Source organism: Microtus pennsylvanicus, chromosome 6 (genome assembly GCF_037038515.1).
Source record: "Microtus pennsylvanicus isolate mMicPen1 chromosome 6, mMicPen1.hap1, whole genome shotgun sequence".
NCBI lineage: Eukaryota > Metazoa > Chordata > Mammalia > Rodentia > Cricetidae > Microtus > Microtus pennsylvanicus.
The window spans coordinates 35,087,147-35,111,115 of NC_134584.1; the positions used below are offsets into that span (position 1 = coordinate 35,087,147).

At 44.1% G+C, this 23,969-nt stretch overlaps 1 protein-coding gene and 1 long non-coding RNA gene across 4 annotated transcripts in view; one reads left to right on the plus strand and one right to left on the minus strand.

Moving 5' to 3' along the window:
* Positions 1 to 4,958: 4,958 nt before the first annotated feature.
* Positions 4,959 to 7,148, minus strand: LOC142851884 (uncharacterized). Of its 2 annotated transcripts, XR_012910884.1 has the most exons (4): positions 6,365 to 7,148; positions 6,149 to 6,235; positions 5,390 to 5,478; positions 4,959 to 5,302 (listed from the first exon to the last, which is right to left on the minus strand). It is a non-coding gene; the product is annotated as an uncharacterized LOC142851884 (long non-coding RNA). The 2 variants fall into 2 exon arrangements; XR_012910883.1 differs by having other exon boundaries at positions 6,149 to 7,148.
* A 340-nt stretch (positions 7,149 to 7,488) lies between these two features.
* The window catches only part of Parp8 (poly(ADP-ribose) polymerase family member 8), a 165,299-nt gene continuing 148,818 nt past the window's right edge, over positions 7,489 to 23,969 (plus strand). The window contains exons 1-3 of one of the 2 annotated variants that reach the window (XM_075976032.1): positions 7,489 to 7,602; positions 8,146 to 8,247; positions 9,167 to 9,221. In XM_075976032.1, the coding sequence (XP_075832147.1) occupies positions 8,157 to 8,247; positions 9,167 to 9,221 (146 nt within the window). In that variant the 5' untranslated portion in view covers positions 7,489 to 7,602; positions 8,146 to 8,156. Of the gene's footprint in view, positions 7,603 to 7,648; positions 8,059 to 8,145; positions 8,248 to 9,166; positions 9,222 to 23,969 lie in introns of those variants that run through there. The other variant, XM_075976031.1, reaches the window with a different exon arrangement.

Here is a 23,969-nt window from a genome sequence, read left to right on the forward strand (position 1 = left end):
TAGCGCTGAAGCTGCTGTTAAGGATCTGGAACTTGGAAAAGAGGAAGCAGGAGCTTGGGCTGCTCTGATGCCAAACAACTTTGCGGGTGCCTGCCCACGGAGGCCCTTTCGCCCTCGTAGATAGGAAACTTTCACAACAAAGTCACTCTGCAAAGACCTCTCCTGTGTCTTACTCATCCAAAGAGACTGTGTTGCCATTGCTGCTGCCCCCATTCTATACTTTCCTCCTGAGGAACCCGGAAAGAACCGTGATTGCTTTTCAGAGGGGATCGTTCCTGCTCAAAGACATTGTCTTTAAGCCAGATCTTCTCATTTCCCTGCCTTTCTACTGAGATGAGGTGTGTCTCATCTCGGGTGCAGGTAACTCAGGAGTTAGGACTTGGCACAATCAGGGTCACACAGAACTTCAACTGAGTCTGTGGCTCGACTCTGGGTCCTTGTCTTGGGAATTTGATGACTGAAACTCAAGGGCAACTGGAAGGATGAGTTTAAACGGTGTGAGGAAGCCATGAGGGAGGAATCTTGATCTGTTGGAGAACTCTGAAAGTTCTAAGGGGTGTGAGGGGACCCAAGCTGTTTATCTAAGGGCTTTTTATAGGGTAGAAACAGGATGAAGCCTGGGTAATTTCTGTTAATATTGGTTAACCCTCTGAGCATTTCACTAGTTGAGCCAACGAATGTCTAGTGTATGTCCCCCTGACCCAACCACAGAGTAGATCAGCTTCTCTTCAAGATCCATTAGGGAGTGACCATACTTTGAAAACCTTTTCTCTCTACCTCAGACTTGTCTTTATTGGCTGTCTGCTGGCCAGGCTGCATAGCTGATCATGTTAGCCTTGCAGATGTCACAGCCTTTACTTAACTCATGTGAGGATTTGCCAATTGTTAATCACCCTCTACTCTCTTTAAGTGATCAGCATAGAGTTTTGCTATGAAGCTAACTCCTACTACAGATCCGAAGATAAAGCTACTGTTGTTATTTTTTTTTAATCTCATCTTTTACTCCTGGTCTGGGGTGATCTGAGGAAGTCTCTCTCCTGAAAGAGGTGGAGATTTTTCCAAAGGCATCAATGTTAGTCTGCTGCAGTTGGCTCTATTAGATTCACCATTATAAGAAAGGGCAACAGTGCCTTGCTGTGTTCTTCAAGGAGAGGGAACCAGTTAACTTCCCAACACCCAACACCAGCTCATAGTCTTTCTATTCCTGTTATCTGGCCAGCTTAATCTCACATCCAGCTGCAAGCCCTTTCAGTTCTCATCCTCAGTGTTCCCAACATGGCTATTTTAACCCTACCATTCTTTAGAACACCAGCCTTTGTTTTTAATCTTACCATAACCAACCACTAAGTATACATCCAGTTCCTCCCTTCCTCCTTCCTACTTCCCTCCCCAAATCCCTTCCTCTTTTTCTTCCTGTCTTTGAGGCAGGGTTCTCTGTACCTCAGGCTGGCCTCAAACTTGTTTGTAGCTGAGGATGGCCTGGAAACCCAGAATCCTGTGCTTCTGCATCCCCCGTACTGGGATTACAGCATAGCTGGGTGTCTACCAACTGATGCACAACCTTGGTTCTTCCTTCCTTAACTCCTTCCTTCTTTCTTTTGTACTTTTTAATGTGTGTGTGTTGGGATGCCTGTGAAGGTCAGAGGACAACGTTCAAAGGTCGGTTCTCTCCACCAGTCATGAGGGTTCTGGGGATCAAATTCAGTTCATAATGCCTGGCGGCAAGCACCTTTACCTATTGATCCATCTTACCCTGGCCTCTCTCCTTTCTTTCATCAATAAACTTAGAGAGAGAGAGAGAGAGAGAGAGAGAGAGAGAGAGAGAGAGAGCGGAAGAGTGAGTGTGAGCAATTGTAAGATGAAGAGGGGGGAGAGAATGTGTGTGTGAGAGGAGACTGGGAGACAATATAAAATCCAATTTAGTTCATACTTTTCCTATTGGGCAGGCCCACACCTAAAATAACCTAGACAGTAAAGAAAAATATGTGAGGGTTGGCAACCTTTTTGCTGGAAGTTTGCTAATATCAACATTTCAGGAGGCTGGTGTGCCAAGTGGCATGAGAAAGTAGACTTGGACCAAGTGGGGTAGATGAGTTACTGGCTCAGATTTAAAGCAATGCTGCTGCCATGGCCACACCTGGCCCTGCTGGAATGCAGCTGCGATTGGGCCTGGCATGGTTCCAGCCTATGACACAGGCTAAGATTGATCTACTTCCTGAAGCACTTCCTTAAAACTGCAAGCCTCTAACATAGGGCAACTGTTCACGTTGCCGTCTGCCAATTTTGCCATGCAAAACTCTGTTGAAGACGGCAACCTGCAGAGACTGAGCAAGTTTTGCCATGTGTTTCTCTTTCACAATCTTCCTGTGACAGAGAAATCGGTGTGTACAATCTTGCTTTATAGTTTTGGCTGGCCTGGAACTCTATGTAGACTAGGCTGGCATTGAACTTGCAGCTATCCTCCTACCTCTGCCTTTGGATGCTGAGATTACAGGCGTATGGTGTCTTGCCCAAAAGTGTCTTTATCAAAGTGTTTGATTCCTTTTTTACTGTTGTTATAGCTTCAAGGTTTCATTTATAGCCATAGCCCTGTTCTCTCCCTGTTTCCATGTAGTGGCATGACAAGCGATTAATATTCACCTTTCTGGTGCAGAAGAAAACCAGCTAAGTGGTGATTCTAACTTCCATGGTTTAATAGCCTGACCATAGCTTATTCCATGACACTAATATGAAATCACTACATGTGAATCATTGAACGTGGGGCTGGGAAAAGAAGTGAACCGGTAGATTTGAAAGTATATGGATCTCAAGCACAGCATCCCCACTGTGTTCAGATCTTCCTGCTGCCTTTAACACTATTTCACACTTTCTTTACCCCTGACTTTCTTTCCCACACTCGGACTTCCTTGCAATCCAGCCTCCATCTCTGGGGCTCTGAACCCTAGGCTCTTCTTTGCTGTTTCCATTTTGCTCCATGGAAGGCTACAATCCCCTGTCTTTTAACAAGTATTTGTGAAGTACGGTCTGTGTTTCACACATCAGCTGAAATAAGGGAGAAAGGCGTTTGAAGAGAGCAAATTACTCAGGCTCAGAGCCACTTAAGAAAGGAAGACAAATAGTAATGTAATAGGTGCTGCTGCTGGGGCATGCCCAGAGGACATATGCTAGTCAGGACAGCCTGACCCTGTGAGTATCACTGTGACCAAACCATGCAGATCGAAGACATTACTTCCTTCATAAGACTCACGTCCCATAGAAGATAGGTCTTGAGAAATGGAGTCAGTTGGCTGACTGAGTAATTTTGATTTTTGTCTTTTTGTTGTTTTGTTGGTTTTGAAACAGGTTCTCACCCTCTATCCCAGGTTGGTTAGCTCAGTCTTGCCTCTGCCTTATGTGCCTCCTTCCTCAGCCTCCCTTCCTCGCTTATATTCCCAGAACATAAGCAAGCAATACCACACCTGGCTGAAATGACTTTTACTCTTCCAGACTAGCAACCCCTCAGGATGTGCTGTGTTATGATTTCCCTATAAGCATATGTTCCCTAAACACGTGAGTGGATACTAGACTCTTAGATATAGCATAAATTATCACAGTCCTTCATCTGTGTGTCAACATTGGCTGCTCAGGAAAAGGGCCCTTGATGTGATGTGGGCAGACAGTCCTTCCCCATTGTATCCAGATGGTACATGTGTGAGATTAGCAGAGGACAATTTACCCATTATTTAAAAGACTACCAAGGCTGAGCAGCAGAAAGAGGAGGAAAGTGAGTTCTCACTGATGTGAGCTTCTAGTTCATCTCCTGAAGGCCCTGGTTCCTTTCATAGAGGCTTCCCAGCTCCACTGTCAGGGACCAGCCTCGACAGAAATACCTCTCGCTGGGGTAGAGGCATGGGGGTTTAGAACTATTAATAAAAATATGGAGATGCACCGGGTGGTGGTGGCGCATGCCTTTAATCCCAGCCCTCGGGAGGTCGGGAGGGAAAGGCAGGTGGATCTCTGTGAGTTCAAGGCCAGCCTGGTCTACAAGAGCTAGTGCCAGGACAGGCTCCTAAGCTACAGAGAAACCCTGTCTCAAAAAACTAAAAAAAAAAAATATATATATATGGAGATACAGATGAGAATAATAAAATGAAGAAGCATAGAATGGTATCTGGAGGGAATTCCAGTGAGTACTGAAATTTGCCCGCATTTAATTTCCAATTGTTTTAAATACCCCTGATCCCAAAAGGTAGGAGTAAGACAAAAAAAAAAAAAAACTGCATTATCATGACAGAATGGAATGGACGCATCAATTGAATGTCACTATCTACATCCATAGTTAAACAAAACAAGGTACACTCACACCCTAGATCTTTAGGCAAACCACTCCCTGGGTGGAATCCAAAGTTATTTCCATAAGGGAACTGGAACTTACTTGGTAAAAAACATATCTACTTCTCTATTCCTGAAATACAAAATCCCACCTGTTGACAACAACCTTGAGAGAGAGAATTCTCTGAGCAACAACTAGGTGGGATTTTTGTTGGAGGTAGAAACAGACAATAACCTTGAAGCAACTAGAGGTAAATTCCAACTCTCTGATCTTTGTTCAATGTGGAAACAGGCTCCTGTTTTCGGGCCTCCATACTCCACAAGCCAGCAAATCCCATGTAGTCTTTTCTGATTTCAGCTAGAGTTCTTTCATGCAACCAAATGGTGCCTGTCAAATAGAGTGACTCGGAAGGAGACTTCCAAAAAAAAAAAAGTTACCTTCAGGATCTCCAAGAATGCCAGGCACATAGGGCATACCGCTATGGACTAGAGGATAGCGCTAGTCCTGAAATTATAAGTTACCTGTAACAAATTTATCCAAACAATATGCTAGAAAAACTACTGCATGTAGTAGCAGAACAATGAGAAATTTGTCAATTGTATATAGGGGAGACAAGCACATTTATACTAAATAGTTTTATTCCTGTATGTATATGATTAGCTTATAATAGAATGATGTACTTGTAAGTTTAGGAGTGGGCAAAAATGAGAAGAGAAATGTTCTTTTGTTGTCTGAGGTGTCTGCAGCAAAGCAGGTAGGGGGGGACTTGAACCCACTAGGTCCTAATCAGGACTCATCCAGCCGCAGAGAGTTGCTATATAGGTGCAGTGTATCTAGAGAATGTGGAGCGCTCTTTTTTAAGTTCAATGGGATGACTGAAGATGCCAGCATGCCGTGTTTCTTATCTGCTAGGCGAGGTGGGATGCAATCTCTTACTTTTGATGTGGCAGAATTGAATCTGATCTTCCTGTCTTCCACATCATGCCACCACTGTCAAGAAACGGAGAGAGGAAAGATCTGAGCCACTTCAGTTACTGTTGGAAACTTAGGCTGATGGAGACACTGAGAGCCACGTACCTTACTCACAAAGGCTGTGAGGAACAACTCCTCTTGTTTCAGCCAGCACTAAGGTCTTGAAGAAGGAACCTGCCTCTCTAAAGCCGTTGCTGAAGGAGTCAAGCATCATTAAAGCACTGTTAAATAAATGATACTGGCAATGGGACTTTGTTGAAAGTATCCTTTTTTGTGTGTGTCTGTGTGGTTTTTCGAGATAGGGTTTCTTTGTAGCTTGAAAGTATCCTTTTTAGTGGTATGTTGCAGACTAGGGTAAATTGATGCCTTAACTTGTGATCTTCACTATCCTTCCTTGATGTCTTGGCGGCCTTAAGCACTGGGTTATCAATCAAGTAGCCAGCCCAAATACTCTCACCCTAGCCACTTGCCATTCTGAACACTCCACAGGAGCCTTGAGGAAGCTATACTGCAATCACCATGGCTTTTCTCCTCTGGGATAGAAGAAGCAATCCAGGTAACTCCAACTGCTAATGTCACTATCTCAGAAGTGAGTGTTTCAAACTGCTAGCACAGGTCCCACCAGGCACCTTGGTAAACTCTAGGTGACCTTGAAGCCCCCCCCCCCCCCCACCTCGTGGAGACTTTCCCTAGTATTCCGTCAGAAGGCCGACGTGTCAACTCGGTCCTTGGTGAGGAACTACCAGGATCGGTTCAAACACTATCACCACACCCCTTTTCTGGCTCTATAAACAGGTATGGCTCATATTAGTCGAGAAGACACGCCCCTCTGAGCCCCTCCCCCACCCTCATTGCAGCATTAACCTTTAGAGAAGTCTTCTCAAGCAAGGTAGTGTGGGGAAACTGAAGGCCTTGTTTGGTCTCTGGAAGAATTTCTGAGTCTTGTCAAGCCTAAAGGAATGCAAATTGGAGCAATCATAGGCCTGGGGCTCACACCACTTATCAGGGCAGGGCTAAGGATACTGGTGTCCAAGGCCTGTAGGAGAACTTTACTCTGGAAAGCCCCACCACCCCACACACCTAATTGCTGCAGGACGCTGTCTTCTGTTGTCACCCAGGACTGTCAGCAACTGATGATTACAAAAAAGGTTAAGTCTGAGACTACAGATGCTCAAAGGCTGGAGATGGGTTAGCCTCCAACCTGAGTGTCAAGAGCAGTAAGCGGCTGGGTTCTACAGGGTTTGAGATGATAATACTCCTCTGGGTTTGTCTGTTCAGCCCCTAGGCCTGGGGCACTCAGCCAGGCTCGCCAGCACAGGAAGAACCTCTCGCCTACTCACTATTCCTATCTGGAAGATGAAAAGGCCCCTGACCAGCTAGCTGATTGATAATGCCTCCTTTATTCCAGACACTGTTTGGTTTTGGAATGCAAAGCAAAATGGGCCTGGTTTGCCAAGGGAAAGTTCCCAGTGAAAATGCTAAAGTACTTGGAGGAACCCTGTCCACGTTAAGTACGGCAATAAATATGGCAATAAGGGTGGGTCAGCTACTATAAGCTTGAGGCAGTGCAGGAACGAGGATCTCAGCAGTATCCCCTTTCTGCTAAGGATAACAGGGCTGGAGAAGCTTTTCCCTTGAGCAACCCGCACAAGGGTGGCTTTTGAATAGGCCCCAAGCCAGCCCCTCTTCTAGGGAGACCCTGGCACATTCCAGCTGCGCCTGTCAATTTCTTATTAACGGCTTAGAAGGAAGAACTGGGGTGTCTTTGGAGTCTCGCAGAAAGGGTTTCATTTTCTAAAGAGCTCCTCAAAGCGGCTGAACTTCAACCTGGGAGAAAAGCAAAACAAAACAAAACAAAACAAAACAGAACAAAACCAACCAACCAACCAATAACAACCACAAAACCCCATCACTACCACTACCAAAAACTGAAGGCATTAAGGAAATAGGGGAGTGATTCTGGAGTAATCTCTAGGCTTTCCCTTTTCTTGTCTGATTTGACTACAAGGAAAGATTTGTTCACTTTATTTATTTTTAATTCGTGAAGATTCTTCTTTTCCTCCTTTCTTCCTCCCAGCCACTCGGGCTTGGGTTTCCATATGACTCATAATTCCTTCTGAAAGTGGAGTCGAATTCATAAAAGTGGTGGAAGGGGGGGTGCGGGAGAGGCTGGGAGCCCCAGGGAGTCTTCACTACCTACACTGTCACTCAGCTCCCGGCGCGAGTGGCGGTCGGGGGTGGGGAAATCCAGACTGCGCGGATGGCGAATACTATTAAAGCCCCAGCGGCGCGCAGCCGGGCTCGGTGACCCGCAGCCGGTGCGGGAGGGTCTGCGGCGGGCGGGCGGCGCTGCAGCAGCCTGGGCACGGCCGCCGCCCGCGGGCGCGAGTGTGCGCGGGTGTGGGAAGGCCGGCGTGCGGGCCGCGAGGGGTGTGCGCGCGTGAGTCGGAGCGGGGCTCGCCCCTCGCCGGCGCCCGCAGCTCCAAGGCTGCCGATCGCTCTCCAGCGATCCCCGGCCCCCTTCGTGCCCCTCGGCTCTCCACGGCCGTCTGCCCGGGCGGGGGAGGGAGAAAGTGAGACTCGGTGTCATCACCATCCATTGTCAGAAGGGGAGGAAATTGGAATCCAGCAGCGGCGAGCAGCAGCAGCTGGGCGGTCACATCTGGGAATGCAAAGCCGACCTCCCCCTCCTCCTCCTCCTCCTCCACCTCCTCCTCTCTCACCCGGGATCACTTCCGAAACCACTTCGCCTTCAGCCCCTGCCTCGGCCAGAGGTTTCATTTTTAACTGAATATTTACGAAAGCTGGAAGCGTGCGAGGGGGGTGGGGTGGGGTGGAAATAGCGGCTGCTTCTTTTCCAGGGATTTATTTAATGGGGATGTGTTCAAGGCAAGAGAGAATTCAGAAGGATATCGACATCGTGATCCAGAAGTCCAGAGCCGAGAAAGATTGCCTGTTTGCAGGTGAGTTCTTGCCTCCCGGATCCTGGGACCCGGAGCCAGCCTTCCCTCCGGCCACCCCCCTGCCCAGATTTCTGACCGCGACGCGTGCGGCTTGGGGTGTGTGTGTTGGGGGAGTGTGGGGCTGCAAGTCCCCGTTCCGGGTGCATTTGGAAACAGCTGCAGCGGCGTGAGCTGGAACCCCAAGGGGGAGGGGGGCACGCGCCCCCTCTCCCCCGCCCCCCAGCTTTGACAGGCCAGGGCAGCCTCGGGCTCCGGGGTCAGCAGAACCCGCGCGGTCGGAGCGCAGGGGCCGGGCGCAGGATTCCAGCCACCGGCGCTGCCCAGAGCATCCTCCCGGCTCCGGCAGCCGCGGCCGAGCAGGCGGGTTTGCGCCATCGGCCGAACGGCGGCGGCCGGGAGGGGACCGGCTGCGCTGCGCTGCGCTGCTCCGCTCCGCTCGGCGCCACCGAGGCCCCGGGAGAAGGCAGCGCTGGGCCGAGCTCCCGCCCCCTTGCTTGCACCCGCTCCTCGGCGAGCGCACACACACCGCGCCGGGTACCGAATGGATTCCCGGGGCTCCCAAGCTACGCAGGCCCAGCCTGGGGGTCCCTTCGCGTCCATCTTTGCTCCCCTGAGGCCGAGAGCAGTTCGGGCTTCGCAGCCCGAAGCTTGGCTGGGGCTGCTTCCGGCCGCCTGGCTGGGAAATTCCCGCCGTTGCCATGGCACCCGGCACTTGTTGCGGGGGGCAGACTCCCGCTGCACCCCGCGGGGTGCTCAGCATCCCCTCCCGCACCGTAGCCGTGCCCACCCCTCGTTCTCTAGCCCTCTATTCCCTCCTAATCGGGCCTCCTTGGCTCAGATGAAATAGCAGGTTCAAGACAGAATTGGGGTTAAAAACAACCCACCCGGGGTGGCTTTTTAACAGGACTTTTTGTTTCAGATTTCAGATACTCAGACTCCACCTTTACTTTCACCTACGTTGGCGGCCCCAAAAGGTATTTATGTGTATAGAGTTGCTTCATTTCCTGTTCACACGCTTGTGTTTCCTTTGTTCAGAGCGTGTTCCGTGTTTGGGTATTTTGCTTGTTTGTTTAATTCTTGGGGCTGCTCTCTGGCTGCATTCCTGCACTGATGTCTCCTGATTTTATTATAGCAGGAGGAAAATGAGTATGTTTGAAGGTTTTTTTTCTTTTTTTCTCTAAAGCTACGCTACGGGCAATGAGTAGAACTCTCATGCTAAGAAACTGTTTTGCTTCAGTAGTAGATTGCTCCTTACGCGTTCTGGATTTGAGACAGGCGAACCGGTGCAAAATTGGAGTATTGAGCTTGGAGTGGAATACGAGAAAGACATAAAATAGTTTGATCCGCAGTGGTGATTTTTTTCTGATGACTTAGGGCTGTATTGTTTCCATTTTCCTGAAGGTTGACATAAGCGAAAAGCGTGCCTAGTTCTCCAGGCTTGTGTGTGTGTGTGTTTCTCACCCCCAAGGAGTGGGTATTTGGGTTTTCACATTATCGTAGGAAAGCTTTTGGAGAGTTTTATGTAGCTGGAATGGATGACGTTTTCTTCTGAGGAAGAATGAGAAACGCATATTTGAGTAGTAAATTGTCAAGGCTTTGATGCTGCCCTAATCCAGTTTTATATTGAGGAAGTAGAATTAACATCAAAAGTTTCTATAAAAACACACTTTTTCGTGGTTAGGGTTTTCTTTCTTTATCCTTTTAGGGACAACTGATTTAAAAGAGCTTTGGGCATTGTCAGGCACTTAGTCTATGGAGACTCTTTAGCCTAGCCCAGTTGTTAGGAGTCGACATTCAAAATAGCTTGACTACATTCCAAAATATCTCTTAACTAATGGAAACATTTATGAATGTAGAAATTGCAAGGAAGCTTTCATCTGTAAATATTTTCAAAAGCTTGATTGATTTAATGTGTACCTTTAAAATACTTAGAACTTATTTCATATCCTTTATTTCAAAAATACAAAAAATAAAATCTTAGTTGGTATGGCTATCCCGTACCAAAATACAAGTCCCAGGATTGGCATAACATTGATTGACTAGTTGAGAATGTATCAGTAAATTCTCAAGCTTTATTGTCTTTGGGGGAGGGACTAAATTACATTATTTCTTAATTTTTGAGAGTACCATCATTTTTTGTAATTATGGATCAAATTAAATTAGAGGATGTTTGATTAAATTAACGCTGCTCCTACACTTAATATCCAGAGGACATGCGTATATGCATGTCATCCCCCTTTAGTGGAGTGTGGGGACAGGCATACCCTAAGTGGGCCTTTCTTTGAGGAAGTGTGTGTGTGTGTGTGTGTGTGTGTGTGCTTGCACGTGTTTCTTGTGTAACCCAGGCTGGCCTAGAACTCAAGGTAGTCCTCCCGCCTCAGCCTCCCAGGTGCTCTGATTTATGCTAAGGCACTTGTGGTCCCAGTGTCTGCCCCAAGAGAGGCACTCTGTGACTTTAATCTCCTCTATCTGCTAGATGTTGCAGTTAAGATTATCAGCAATTACTGCACTAGGCTTTAGTAGCACGAGGTGGAGAAGTGATGAACGTCCCCAGGATCAAGTCTAAGGTGTTGGGATGAGTAATTAACTAATCACGATAACATCAGTTTTCGTTGTAGAAACAAGTACCACGGCTGCTCTTGAAGTAAGAAATATTTCCATTCCTATGTCATTCTATTAAGAAGTAATGTTTTTCCTTTGTGCCTGTTTAAATAGCTGGGGCTTGTGTGTATAATGTGGAAAGAAGAAAAAAATAGAGCTGTATGATTGCTTTGCTTTCTCGAGGCTTCTTCTTTCAGTGCAACAAATATAAAGTTGCTTAACACAGGATAGTAGGAAATTCCTTATGTTTGTACTCAAGGGCAGATTTTTCTTTTAAATTAAAATTTTATTTCTTTCATTGGCCATATTAGAAACACACAGTTATTATCCACCCCCAAATCTGAAATATCCATCAGGTATTGAAAATTAAATGTCCCTGCTGGATCTTGAGTTATTTTTGTATTTTTAGAATTGGTTTTGAGACAGTCTCACTGTAACTCAGGCTGCCCTGGTCACTATATTGACCGCTCTGGCTTTAGACTGGTGTTCGTCCTGCCTCTGCCTCCTGTGTGCTGGAGTTAATAGACACGATCAACTACACCAGCTCTGTCTTGATTTAATGTGCGTACCGACTTATAGCATTGGATTTGTGTGGTCACTGCAAATAAATTACATTCACCACTGAAGGAAGTCTTCTACAGAGAACAGGACATGCTTATTTTGGATTGTTTTCACCTGCTATTTCATTTAAACCATTAGAAATAATTTCCAATTCAAGTTGTAGATAAAATTTAACATACCGTTTAATATCTTACACTTTCTAAGAATGAATTACGTGCTTCAAACATTATAAATGCCAATCATCCCTGGTTCCACAAAAAAAGGGAATACTGAAGTCTCATTTTTGCTTTTATTTATTTATTTTTTTTTACTTCAGTGTTTTTGTAGATAAGAGGAAATGCAGAAAGGTGATTTGATTGCTAGGCCTGAAGTAGCAGCCTCGTCGCCTCTCATTAAATGGTCCTTGTATGGCCAAAGTGCTTGTTAATATTAGGTGTCCTGCCTTGGTGGAGTTTAGGTGAGGAGTGAGGAGGAGGAAATGGTTGGCTCACAGCTCTGCCTGGTGGGCGAGTGCATGGAGATTTTCTGCTGCTCGCTTTGGGTTGTGCTGAGAGTCTGAGATGGTTCATTTAGTGTGGCCTTGCTTACTCGGTTAGCCAAGGGAGCCCCGGTGTGAACCCCTGTGCCGTCACACTCCTGGTCATGCCCTGCTTCCTGTCCATAGGCTCCGTGACCTTCCTGAGAATGCAGACAGGTTCACACAAACACAGCAGAGCTTTACAGACACTTGTGATGTTTAATGTCCGCTGGTTGGAAAAAGGTGTTAACTATCGTGAGCATTGGTTTTCCTGTCCTCCACTCCTGTTTGGTGATATATAACACTGTTTAACTCACTCAACCTAGCGGCGGTCCTTAAAACACTCCCTGTTCCCACCCCTCAATTCCAGTGGTGCTTGGGGTTTGACGATTGCTAATAGGCCTCAGTTGTCCCCGAGTTAGACCTCATGAAAAAAATTCATTTTTTTCTCTTACACTTTTGTCATGCTTGTGGCCTCCTGGCATTTCCCTTTTCCTATATGAATGAATAGAACATTCCCCAAAACCTCGGAGGATTGGGGCTCAGATTTTGCTTCTTGCCTGTGGTCAGACATGGAATTAGTGCCAGAAGAAAAAGAAGGGATGGCCGGGCGGTGGTGGCGCACGCCTTTAATCCCAGCACTCGGGAGGCAGAGGCAGGTGGATCTCTGTGAGTTCGAGACCAGCCTAGTCTACAGAGCTAGTTCCAGGACAGGCTCCAAAGCCACAGAGAAACCCTGTCTCGAAAAAAAAAAAAAAAAAAAAAAAGAAAAAAAAAAGGAAAAAGAAGGGATGAAATGTGTGGTGCCAGATAACAAGGAGATTGGAAGGCCGACTACATCCTGGAGCCAGACGTTATTAAAGTTGAGTCCAGAACCAAGAACCCAGTAGTCCCTACTGCAGATTGCTCTTTTGATTCTCTGAGCTTCTTAACCATGAAACTAAAACAGAGTTTAAAAACCTAAGAATCACAGTTTTGATTGTTGTAAGTCTTGAATGGGTGGAAAAAATGGCTAAACTGGTCCAGGCACCTGCCACTAGCCTGATGCCCCCGTTCACCCTTGGTGCTCATACAGCCTAAGGAAAGAACCAGTTCCCCCAAAGTGTCCTCTGATCCCTTTGGCTTGTGCCTGTGCAGGTGTGTGGGTGTACACATACGCTTGTGTGTGTTTACAGGTGCAGGCAAAATAACTTAAAAATATTTTGAAACTAGACATGCCAAAAGGAAGAAAAATTAAACACACCACAGAATTCATCTAACGCCTATTAACGTGTTCTTTTATGCTTTTGGAATTTTTGTGTTTTTATACGAATAAAACGGACACCTCCAAAGACTGGATTGTGTTTTTCTAGAGGTCACGTTTCTGTGTGTGGCCAGAGGGACTGAACCCAGCATCCTACCACTCGGTCTGCATGCCCCATCTTTGTTTTACCCTGTCTATCCAGACGGTGTCTCACCACCCAGGCTAGACTTAAACCCACTCTAATAGCCCCGACTAGTCTTGCCCTTGTGATATTCCTGCCTCAGTTTCCAGAGGAGCTGACAGAACAACCTCGAGTCACTGGTGCTGGCTAAAAGTCACCATTTACAACATAGCATTAATTCTTTTCCTTCTGAAAGGACATGAGGATAATAATGTGTTCATTCAATGGAGAGATTCCCTGTCAAAAAACATGACTGCACCTTAATATTTAATATTAACTATAATATTTAAGCTGAGTATACCGAATACCTAAACTATCAACACCTGGGCATCTGAGGCAGAAGACTTAAGAATTTCAGGCCAGTCTGGCCGATGAATCGAAACCCTGCTTTTAAAAAGAATCCTAGAAAAAATAAAATAAAAAGAATCCTAGTATTTATATTAGACATTATGAATCTGAAGTGCAATATTCGACAGAAGTTGTGCACATGCCTGCCCATGTACATCCTCAGTTTATGGGTAACCCTCTTTCATGACATCCCGGGTGGCCTGACATCTTTTGGAGCATACTTCCTTATCCAGGGAAATGCTTTCGAGCATTGGGTCATAGGAATAGTACTCCTGTCTCAGAATGTTCTCCCTGGACCTTTCTGCCTATACTCTGCCCTCTATCCTGTTATCATGGAATCCCTGGGTACTACTTACTTGAGATGCTTGCTAAGACAACGTTCTCATCTCAGAAATCTTTTCCCGGAACCCTTCCCTGCAGGACCCTGCTAGATGTTTCTAAAGCCGTGTCAGAATACATAGATGCTTCCCTCCACAAGAAGGGGTGATGTCTTCATCCATCCACAGGAAGATGATGTAACAGTGGGTTGATATGCACTGGTGATACCTAACCTACCCAACACCCTGTTTAACAACACAGTACACTGCCAAGTTTAGGCTGACTGGAAATTGCTGAGTATCACAGGAGTGTATCTGATATCTTAGGGCTAATCTGGGAAAAAAAATTCAAAAATTGAAGGAAGTTTGCTGCTGTGTGCATATTGCTTTTACATTATTATAAAGTGAAAAGTTTCGGGTAAAGCTGTTTTCGTTTAGGACTGTCTGTTTTGAAATGAATTGCTTGTTTACATCTCTTTGTAAGCATTTTAGAGGAGGAACTTTGCCCTGCTCGCTGTGGTTTCCCTCATCCCCCAAGCACTGCATACTATTCTTTCTATATAAGGAGATGCTTTATGAATTATGAGATGAATGCTAAGAAATTTGACAGACCAGAAGGAATTTTCTAACTTAAATGACCAAATACGGCAACACTCAGACACCTGAGAGAGCCCCGACTCTGGTGCTGCCGCTTGCAACAGAATTTCATATGAATCCAGAGTGTCGAAAGTTGCCTGGCCGAGTTACAATTCCTGTTTTCTGTCTCTAGATTCAAATTGCACTTAGGGGGCAGACAGACACATAATGCCGTTGTTTAAGATAGCACTGCGGTTATTTGACAGAACATAGATTCAAACTCTTCACTATAGAAATAACCTCTTTAACATACATAGATCTAATCTACATGGGTAGTAGAAAAAGACAAGATCTCTTGAGTAAATTGGGAGCATGGAGACCTTGGGAGAGGGCTGAAGGGGAGGGGGAGAGGCAAGGAGGGAAGCAGAGAAAAATGTAGAGCTCAATAAAAATCAATAAAAAAAGAAAACACTATTAAAAAACAACAAAAAAGAAATAACCTCTTTAATATAGAAAACTAGCATATTTCCTTTGTTAGTGGGGGCTTGCTTACCATGATTTAATGTTAGATTAGTTACTATCCAAAAGACTGGCTTAAAAGCCTCTTCCTTAAAGTGCTGACAGGCTACCTCAGATGTTGGAGTGAGTGGGTTGGGAGTGTGAGGGAAGCTAAGAAGTGAATGGGGACCTGGTGATCCCTGCTCCAGTGGGGATTGAACCTAGGGCCTTATGCCTGCTAAGCAAGTGCTCTACCTTTGAGCTATAGCTCTTAAGTCTCTAGCTGCTCATCTGGGCGTGGTCGTGCTCCTTTGTAATCCTAGCTCTTGGGAAGCAGAGGCAGGGACGTTTCTGCACGTTCCGGGTGGGGCAGCTACACAGTGAACTCCGATTTAGAAAAGACAGCAGCGGCGCTAGCACCCCCTCCCCTCTGGCAGCTCAGTCTTGTGTACTTGTTTCCCAAAAGAGTTCATTATTAAATGGAATTTCACGCCGCTGACTTAAAGGAACCTGCGGTTTAACATGAATGAGACTTTATTGGAGCGTCTATAGTTAAGATATTTAACCTTTATTTTGTGGATTAAGGTAATGCTATTCATGATGCTTATTTTGCCGAACCTAGTCTTGGCGGAGCTCCTGCCCTCCCTTCTCTCACCCCCGTGTTTACCCTAAAGGAAAGTAGGCATTTTGTTGGGTACTTTACGTTTTATAGCTGAAGGAATTGGGCGTAGGGTAATTTAAAGTAGGTTAGCGTTTGCACAAGACAGTAGGGGTATAGTTCAGTACAAGTCAATGTTTAGGAAATACTTACGGACATTGGTTCAACTGGCAGGACCAGGGTGGTTGGGAATATTTGTGAACAGGGAGGGATTGCTGAAGGGATGTTTTCCAGGGTCAGTACTGAAAAAAAAAAAAAAAATCTACTGGTTGAGAAGAGAGGTGCCAGGGCCCAGTGCAAAGCATAATAGTTGGAAAATTATGCACCATGGCTCTGGAATCCTTAGGCAAATATTTGGCTAATCCTTTTAAATTCCCCATCATACTCTGCAGCATAAAAAATCTAAGTAAAATTCCCTCAGTGTTGAAAATATTTTGTAATTCTGTACCGTGGTTTGCCTTTCTGTAGCTTGTGTGTTAATAGGTGAATATTGCTCTCAGATAATGGCCACCGATTTAGTCAGTTTATTTTAGGCAAGTATTGATATGGGGTATTTTTATTTCATTTCTGAAATACCATTTTCCTGTACCTCGGTGAACACCGGTAAGAAATATGATAATGATGATATCTATTTTAGTATTTGAGACAAGGTCTCACTTAAAGGCACAGTCTAGGCCCTTAACTAGAAATCTCCCTGGCTTAGCCCCCCAAGAGTCTGGTTTAGAGGTGCACGTCACCCCAGTCGCCCAAAATTATATTTTTAGAAATGTATTTTTGTATGTGTGTGTGCAGTTTGTGATATGTCTGAGTTCTGTGTGAAAGTGCTCGTACTCGGGCTGGAGAGATGGCTCAGCGGTTAAGAGCATTGCCTGCTCTTCCAAAGGTCCTGAGTTCAATTCCCGGCAACCACATGGTGGCTCACAACCATCTGGAATGAGGTCTGGTGCCCTCTTCTGGCCTACAGACATACACACAGACAGAATATTGTATACATAATAAATAAATAAATATTTTTTAAAAAAAGAAAGTGCTCCTACTCTAGGGTACATGTGTGGATGTCAGATGACAATCTCAGGCGTTGACTCTCAGTCTTTCATCTTGTGTGAAACATGTCTCCTTGCTGCTTTTCCGTGTGTATGCTGGGATGGCTTGGAGCTACCAGGGGCTTCTCCTTTCTCTACCTTCCGTGTCCCCAAAGGAGTACTGGGATTACAAGCATGTGACACCACATTTGGCTTTCACTGGGTTCCAGTGATCTGCAGCCAGGCCAGCAGACTCCACCAGTGCCCAGTGTCCCGGCCATGGAATGCATGGATCTTTTTGTCAAGATCCCTTATCCCAACTTTTATCTTTTTTTGTATGTGCTGTAATTGAGGTTTCCTCTTACACTTACCTTCGTGGATGCTTGACGCTGCCTCCTGAGCCCTTGTCGTCTTCACTCAGTTCAGCATGTCAAAACAAACCATTTCCTCTTCAGAACAAGCTTTTTCCTCTGGCCTTTTCCTGAACAAAATCCTATCTGAGCCAGGAACGGGAGTCATAGTCTCCGACTTCACACCGCCAGACATGACAGAAGTCCTTGAAGTCCCACCCACCTCTACTTAGGAGTTGCCTTTTGCACCAACGTCTCCACTTTCCATTGACCCATTGACCTCAATTTAGACCACTAGCACTTGAATAGAGTGGCCTTTAAGAATCGTTATTATCGGGGCTGGAGAGATGGCACAGTGGTTAAGAGCACCGGCTGCTCTTCCAGAGGTCCTGAGTTCAATTCCCAGCAACCATATGGTGGCTCACAACCATCTGTAATGAGATCTGGTTCCCTCTTCCGGCGTGTGGGCATACATGGAGGCAGAATGTTGTATACATAATAAATAAATAAATCTTTAAAAAAAAAGAATTGTGATTATCGTATTCTAACCCATTCAGTTTCTTTAGCAATTGATTTAAATTAATTTTTATTTTTTGGTTTATTTACTTATTTATGATTCTTTTTTGAAGATAGAATATTGCTATGAAACTCTGACCTGGAGCTTGCTATATATATATATATATATATATATATATATATATATATATCACAGGCTAGTGTGGAATTTGATGCTATTCTGTCTCTTTAGGGCACTGGGATTACAGGCATGCATTACTGTACCCAGCTTTCTTAAATGTTTCCGTAAGCATAAATTTGATCATCCATGTCTGTTCAGCAGCTCTCAAATGTGACCATAGGTTCCCCCACCCTACCCCACCAACCTTAAATTCCTGGTTTGGCCTTCAAGAACTGCTTTACATATTATATCCAGCCCTATTTGGAATCTCTCAGGTTTCTACACACTAACTTTCTCTTGTCTGCTCGCTGACCCCCATCTCTCCACACTGAAGAGCCAGTTTGATTAATTCAGCAGACCGCTCTTCAAAGCTTATTGAGAGTAAAAAATATTTCACTTGCATAATGTAGTTTGGATATCAAGATTGTGGATTTCAGTTTCATAAAGATGAGTTTGTTTTGATTTCCTTGCCCAGGAGCAGCTTGTCTACTCATTCAAATATATGATGCCTTCAGAGATGGGTTGAACAGGGTAAGTGTGAGAGGACAGAATAAAATCGGCTAGGATGAGCAAGCACATAGATGACCTGTCTCTGTCTGTTGCTGCCTATCTGGAACCCTCAACACCAAAGTCTCAGAGTGTCTTAGTATTTGCATATTGGCGAGACTGAGTTTGGCTGAGCTACTGAATGCAGGATGACTGAGCCTTACAAGATGGCTCAGTGGCAGAGAGAGCACTTCCCTCCCATGCTCCACCTGACCAACACTGAAGAAATTAAATGCCGGACGACAAATGGCTCCATATCCGGTTTAACAGGGGTGTGTGTGTGGGGGGGGGGGCAGCAACTGAAACATAGGGCAGACAGGTCAGTTCTCTTTGTACAGAATTATTAGCAGGACTTCACTCAAAGTTTATTTCTCAACACTTTAAAATGTAGGTTGAATGATGAATTTTCAGCCAGCTCTGAAGTGCTCTGCGTATTTAGACCATGGTAATAGAGTGTGCAGGCCCCTGCTGGGTATACTATAGTACCAGTGTTCAGAAAGCAAAGTCTGAAGGTTGCCAGATTCTTGCCGGGCCTGACTGGGGTGTGTACTAAATTGAGGGACATCAAGGACATCAAAGCTTGGCTGCATATTGAGACCCTGTCTCAAAAAAAAAAAAAAAGGCAACCAACCAAGCAACAACAAACACGAACTTGTGTCATTCTCTTAGTTTTTTCAACCTTAGCAACTCTTTTTAAAATCATCTATTAAAATAATTGCACTTGAAATGTGGAACCTGAAGCACAGAAATAATATAACTATATTTGCTAGCTTTTCATATTTGGGAAAAAATACTGGAAAAACAAAATAAAAACCTGATCAGATATTATTTTGAGGCATATGGCCCCCAAAGGCTTAATTATAAGTCAAAACCAGAACAAGTCACAATGGTTCCAGAGAGACTCGTCGATATTTTGTGTAGACATTGTCGTTCTACTTCCAATTAGTATGCCTAGATATAGTGAATCTTTGCTAATGCTCCTATATGCCAGAGTGATATTATTTCCCATATTAAATGAAAGCATTTCCCAAACCGTTTTATGAGATATTAGGGCTCTGGCCAGATATGTCAGGAAAATGCCGGCTTGGTCGTTATTAAACCGTTTTAATGGTTAGAGTCCTAGAAACTTTTATATAATGGTGCCCACTACATACATCCACGAGGTGAATGAAGTATTCAGGGTTGTTCAGACTTACCTCATTACGGATCTAGAACTGTCTCAGGAGAGTTGGTTTATGGAAAACGCTTTGGCAGCCTCTGAGTCTTATTCACTGAAATTAGTTTTTGGGTAAACAGCAGGGGCTGTGCATGGAAATGGTAGATTCCTATGAACATCGAAGAAATAGTTTTGTAGCATCTTAAATAAGTTTGCTTTATGACAAAGAAAGTATTGATCAAAAGGCATCTGGCTTTTCGTGGATTTTTTTTCCGTGGTCCTTTCTCCTCTCCCTAATCATGCCGAGTTCATTTATGTTAAGGGTTCTCTGCTCTTCTTACTTATCAAAGTCCTGAGCTTAGCAGAGATGTCTTTCTTGCCTGATTATAAATCAGGCTGAAGGAAGTGTTGGAAGCAGATAATGGTTCTGGAGCAGAAGCGCTCATTATGTTCTTTCAATTCTGTTCTGTGGCTGCAGTAAGATGTCTTAGTGGAGCATCCTTTGGAGACATTCATGAGGAGGGAACTCTGGAATTTGTCCAGAGAGTTCTTCTCTTTGATAAATTACATTGAGGGGGAAAAAAAAAACCAGCTGCGAGGGAAAATATCCATTTGGTTAAAATCATTTTCCTCAGCTGGGCGGTGGTGGCGCACGCCTTTAATCCCAGCACTCAGGAGGCAGAGGTAGGCGAATCTCTGTGAGTTCAAGGCCAGCCTGGTTCCAGGAAGAGCTAGTTCCAGGACAGGGATCAAAAGCTACGGAGAAACTCTGTCTCGAAAAATCAAAAAAAAAAAAAATCATTTTCCTCAAGCCACAAACTGGGAAATTTAGTGAAGGATTTAAAAACCTTTCTCAAGACCTTTCAACACTAGTGAGGACGAAAATGATCATCTTTTAAGTTACAGACTGATTGTGTTTTTTGAGACAGGATCTCATTACATAGCTCAGGTTGGTCTGGAATTCCCAATGTGCCTATCTTAGCCTCCCATGTGCTGGGAAAAAAGTGCACAATGCTTCACGTGCCCCTTTAAAAGGTGGCACGCAAATTTAACCTCAGGAAGCTCTGTGTCGCCTTGGTTGTACTTAAATGGAGCCCAGAAGCCCTTACTTTCCTGTACACTGTGGTGGGCACAGAGATCCACAGGTATTTTAGATAGTTCTTGATAACAGTCAGTGTCTTCATATAAAAATGCTCCATGGCTTTTATGATTCAGCGTAACCACAGGCACCTAACCATGACAAATAATTCATTTGCTCTAAGTGTGAAATTTTAACTGAATGAATTTTTTTTTACGACAACTCATGAGTCGGCACAAGCACACATACACACATTCTCTCGTGCACACAAACACACACACGCGCACAAACGCACACACGCACACCTTAGTTTTGCTTGCTATTGCTGTAATAAAATACCCTAACCAAAAAAAACCCCCAAAAAACTCAGGGAAGAAAAGATTATTCTAGCTCATAATTCCAGGTTACAGTCTGTAACTGAGGGGCAGTAAGGCTAGTAGGAACTTGAAGCAACTGTTGACATCACAGTCAGGAGCAGAAAGAATTCAGCGGTTCTCAACCTGTGGGTCTTGCCCTTTGGTGGTTGCATATCAGATATCTTGAATATCAGGTATTTACAGTACCATTCATAACAGTAGCAAAATGACAGTTATGGCTGGTGGTCATTGTAACATGAGGAACTGCATTAAAGGGTTGTGGCATTAGGAAGGTTGAGAACCTATAGTGTAGACTATGTTAACAACCAAAACCTAAGGCTAAATTTCATACCTTGTCATTCATTTATCTTAAGAGCAGTCTTAAGGTTTTGACTGTCTACCTAGCTTTAATGCTAACATCTGCCAGGTAGATAAAGCTGATATAGTAATCATTTCTCATTAAAATGCATCACAACTGACATGAGAGGAGAAAAAAAGAAACTTCACGAAAAAGCAGCTATTATTTTATTACCATAACAATTTGAAATGATTTCTACAATGAGTGGTCAGATTTATTTTTAGGTAACTGAGGAAAACTTTGATTAATTCCCTGAACCAAATTCTTTCTTGTAGGGAGAAAAGTAGCCTAGTGGGGACGGTGATTTCAGTGTGACTTAACTAGGTGATTTCAGTGTGACTATACTAGGTGATTTCAGTGAGACTTAACTAAGTGATTTCAGGGTGACTTAATTATGTGATTTCAGGGTGACTTAATTATGTGATTTTGGTGAGATTGCTATTCTTGGTTGAATTTGGCTCCAGACTGATAGAACTTGGGCCAAGAAACACTTTAAACTTAATTTTTTGAAATTGTACTAGTCTAATTTAAAATGTGCTCCTTGTGTTGACTTCCTATGCCACCAGCTTAACATTTCCTGGACCCTCAGTTCTTTTTTTTTTTTTTAAATATTTATTTATTTATTATGTATACAATATTCTGTCTGTGTGTATGTCTGCAGGCCAGAAGAGGGCACCAGACCTCATTCCAGATGGTTGTGAGCCACCATGTGGTTGCTGGGAGTTGAACTCAGAACCTTTGGAAGAGCGGGCAATGCTCTTAACCACTGAGCCATCTCTCCAGCCCCCGGACCCTCAGTTCTTGATAGCTAATGCACGCAGCATCCTTTCTTTCTTTCTTTCTTCCTTCCTTCCTTCCTTCCTTCCTTTCTTTCTTTCTTTCTTTCTTTCTTTCTTTCTTTCTTTCTTTCTTTTTTTCCATACCAGCATTATTTTTACTAGCCAGAACCTGGAAACATAGATGCTCCTCAACCAAAGAATGGATAAAGAAAATGTGGTACATTTATACAATGGAGTACTACTCAGTGGTAAAAAAAAAAATGGCATCTTGCAATGGAAATGGATGGAACTAGAAAATGCTATCCTGTTTGCAGAAACCCAGACTCAAAATCAAGAAAACAGTATTACTCACTCCAAAGTAGATACTACTTATAAAGCAAAGGATAACAAGTCTATAGTCCACAACCACAGAGAAGCTAGGTAACAAGGAGAACATAACAGAAACATATGTGTTCATCTGAAACTTTTTTTTCCCCTTGGCTTTTTCTTTCTTTCTTTCTTTCTTTCTTTCTTTCTTTCTTTCTTTCTTTCTTTCTTTCTATTTATTTATTTATTTATTTATTTAAGATTTCTGCCTCCTCCCTGCCACTGCCTCCCATTTTCCTCCCCCTCCCCCAATCAAATCAGCCCAAAGAGCAATCAGGGTTCCCTGCCCTGTGGGAAGTCCAAGGACCACCCACCTCCATCCAGGTCTAATAAGGTGACCATCCAAACTGCCTAGGCTCCCACAAAGCCAGTATGTGCAGTAGGATCAAAAACCCAGTGCCATTGTTCTTGAGTTGTCAGTAGTCCTCATTGTCCGCTATGTTCAGCGAGTCCGGTTTTATCCCATGCTTTTCAGACCCAGGCCAGCTGGCCTTGGTGAGTTCCCAATAGAACATCCCCATTGTCTCAGTGTATGGGTGCACCCCTCGCGGTCCTGAGTTCCTTGCTCGTGCTCTCTCTCCTTCTGCTCCTGATTTGGACCTTGAGATTTCTGTCCGGTGCTCCAAAGTGGGTTTCTGTCTCTGTCTCCTTTCATCGCCTGATGAAGGTTAATATTCAGGAGGATGCCTATATGTTTTTCTTTGGGTTCTCCTTATTTAGCTTCTCTAGGATCATGAATTATAGACTCAATGTCCTTTATTTATGGCTAGAAACCAAATATGAGTGAGTACATCCCATGTTCCTCTTTTTGGGTCTGGGCAGCATCCTTTCTAACTGTGGACAGTTTTCAGGGGGTGAACAAAAGACTGAATTGTGGCAGGAATTCAAAGTCTTCGTGTTTGCCACAAAATGATTTGCAGTTTCTGAGTACATTTTGAATAATGCCACACTTTAATTGTATTTTTAATTGATCCAAAGCTAATATATCCCCAATCTGAAGATAAAAATCCTAAGCATAGAACCTTTTAAAGAGATTTATTTGTGTATGTGTGAGTACCTGCATGCATGTATGTGCACCTTGTATGTGTGTCTGGTGCCCAGAGAGGCCAGAAGAGAGTGTTAGATCCCTAGGAACTGAAGTTGCAACTGGGTATGAGCTGCCATGTGGGTGCTGGGACCTGAACCTAAGTCCTCTACAAGAGCAGCGAGTCCTTATAACTGCCAAACCACCTATCCAGCCTTAAGGCTTTTAAAAATATCACTATATGATAAATAGAAATAGAAATCTGAATCAAATAATTACCATAGAAATTTGAATCAAGTAAATGTAAAATAAATTATTTTTTTATGAAATAAAAGTATCTTGGCTTAAAATAAAATGGATAATCTGTGTTAAGTACATGGAGACGAATTGCAATTTTATATTAATAGAAATCCACCACTGGTTATCTTTATATATGATTCTAATCTAAACAATTAGTAATTATTTACTATTCTAAGAAATGCTAGCAACCTTTATAAAAAGTCTATACCCT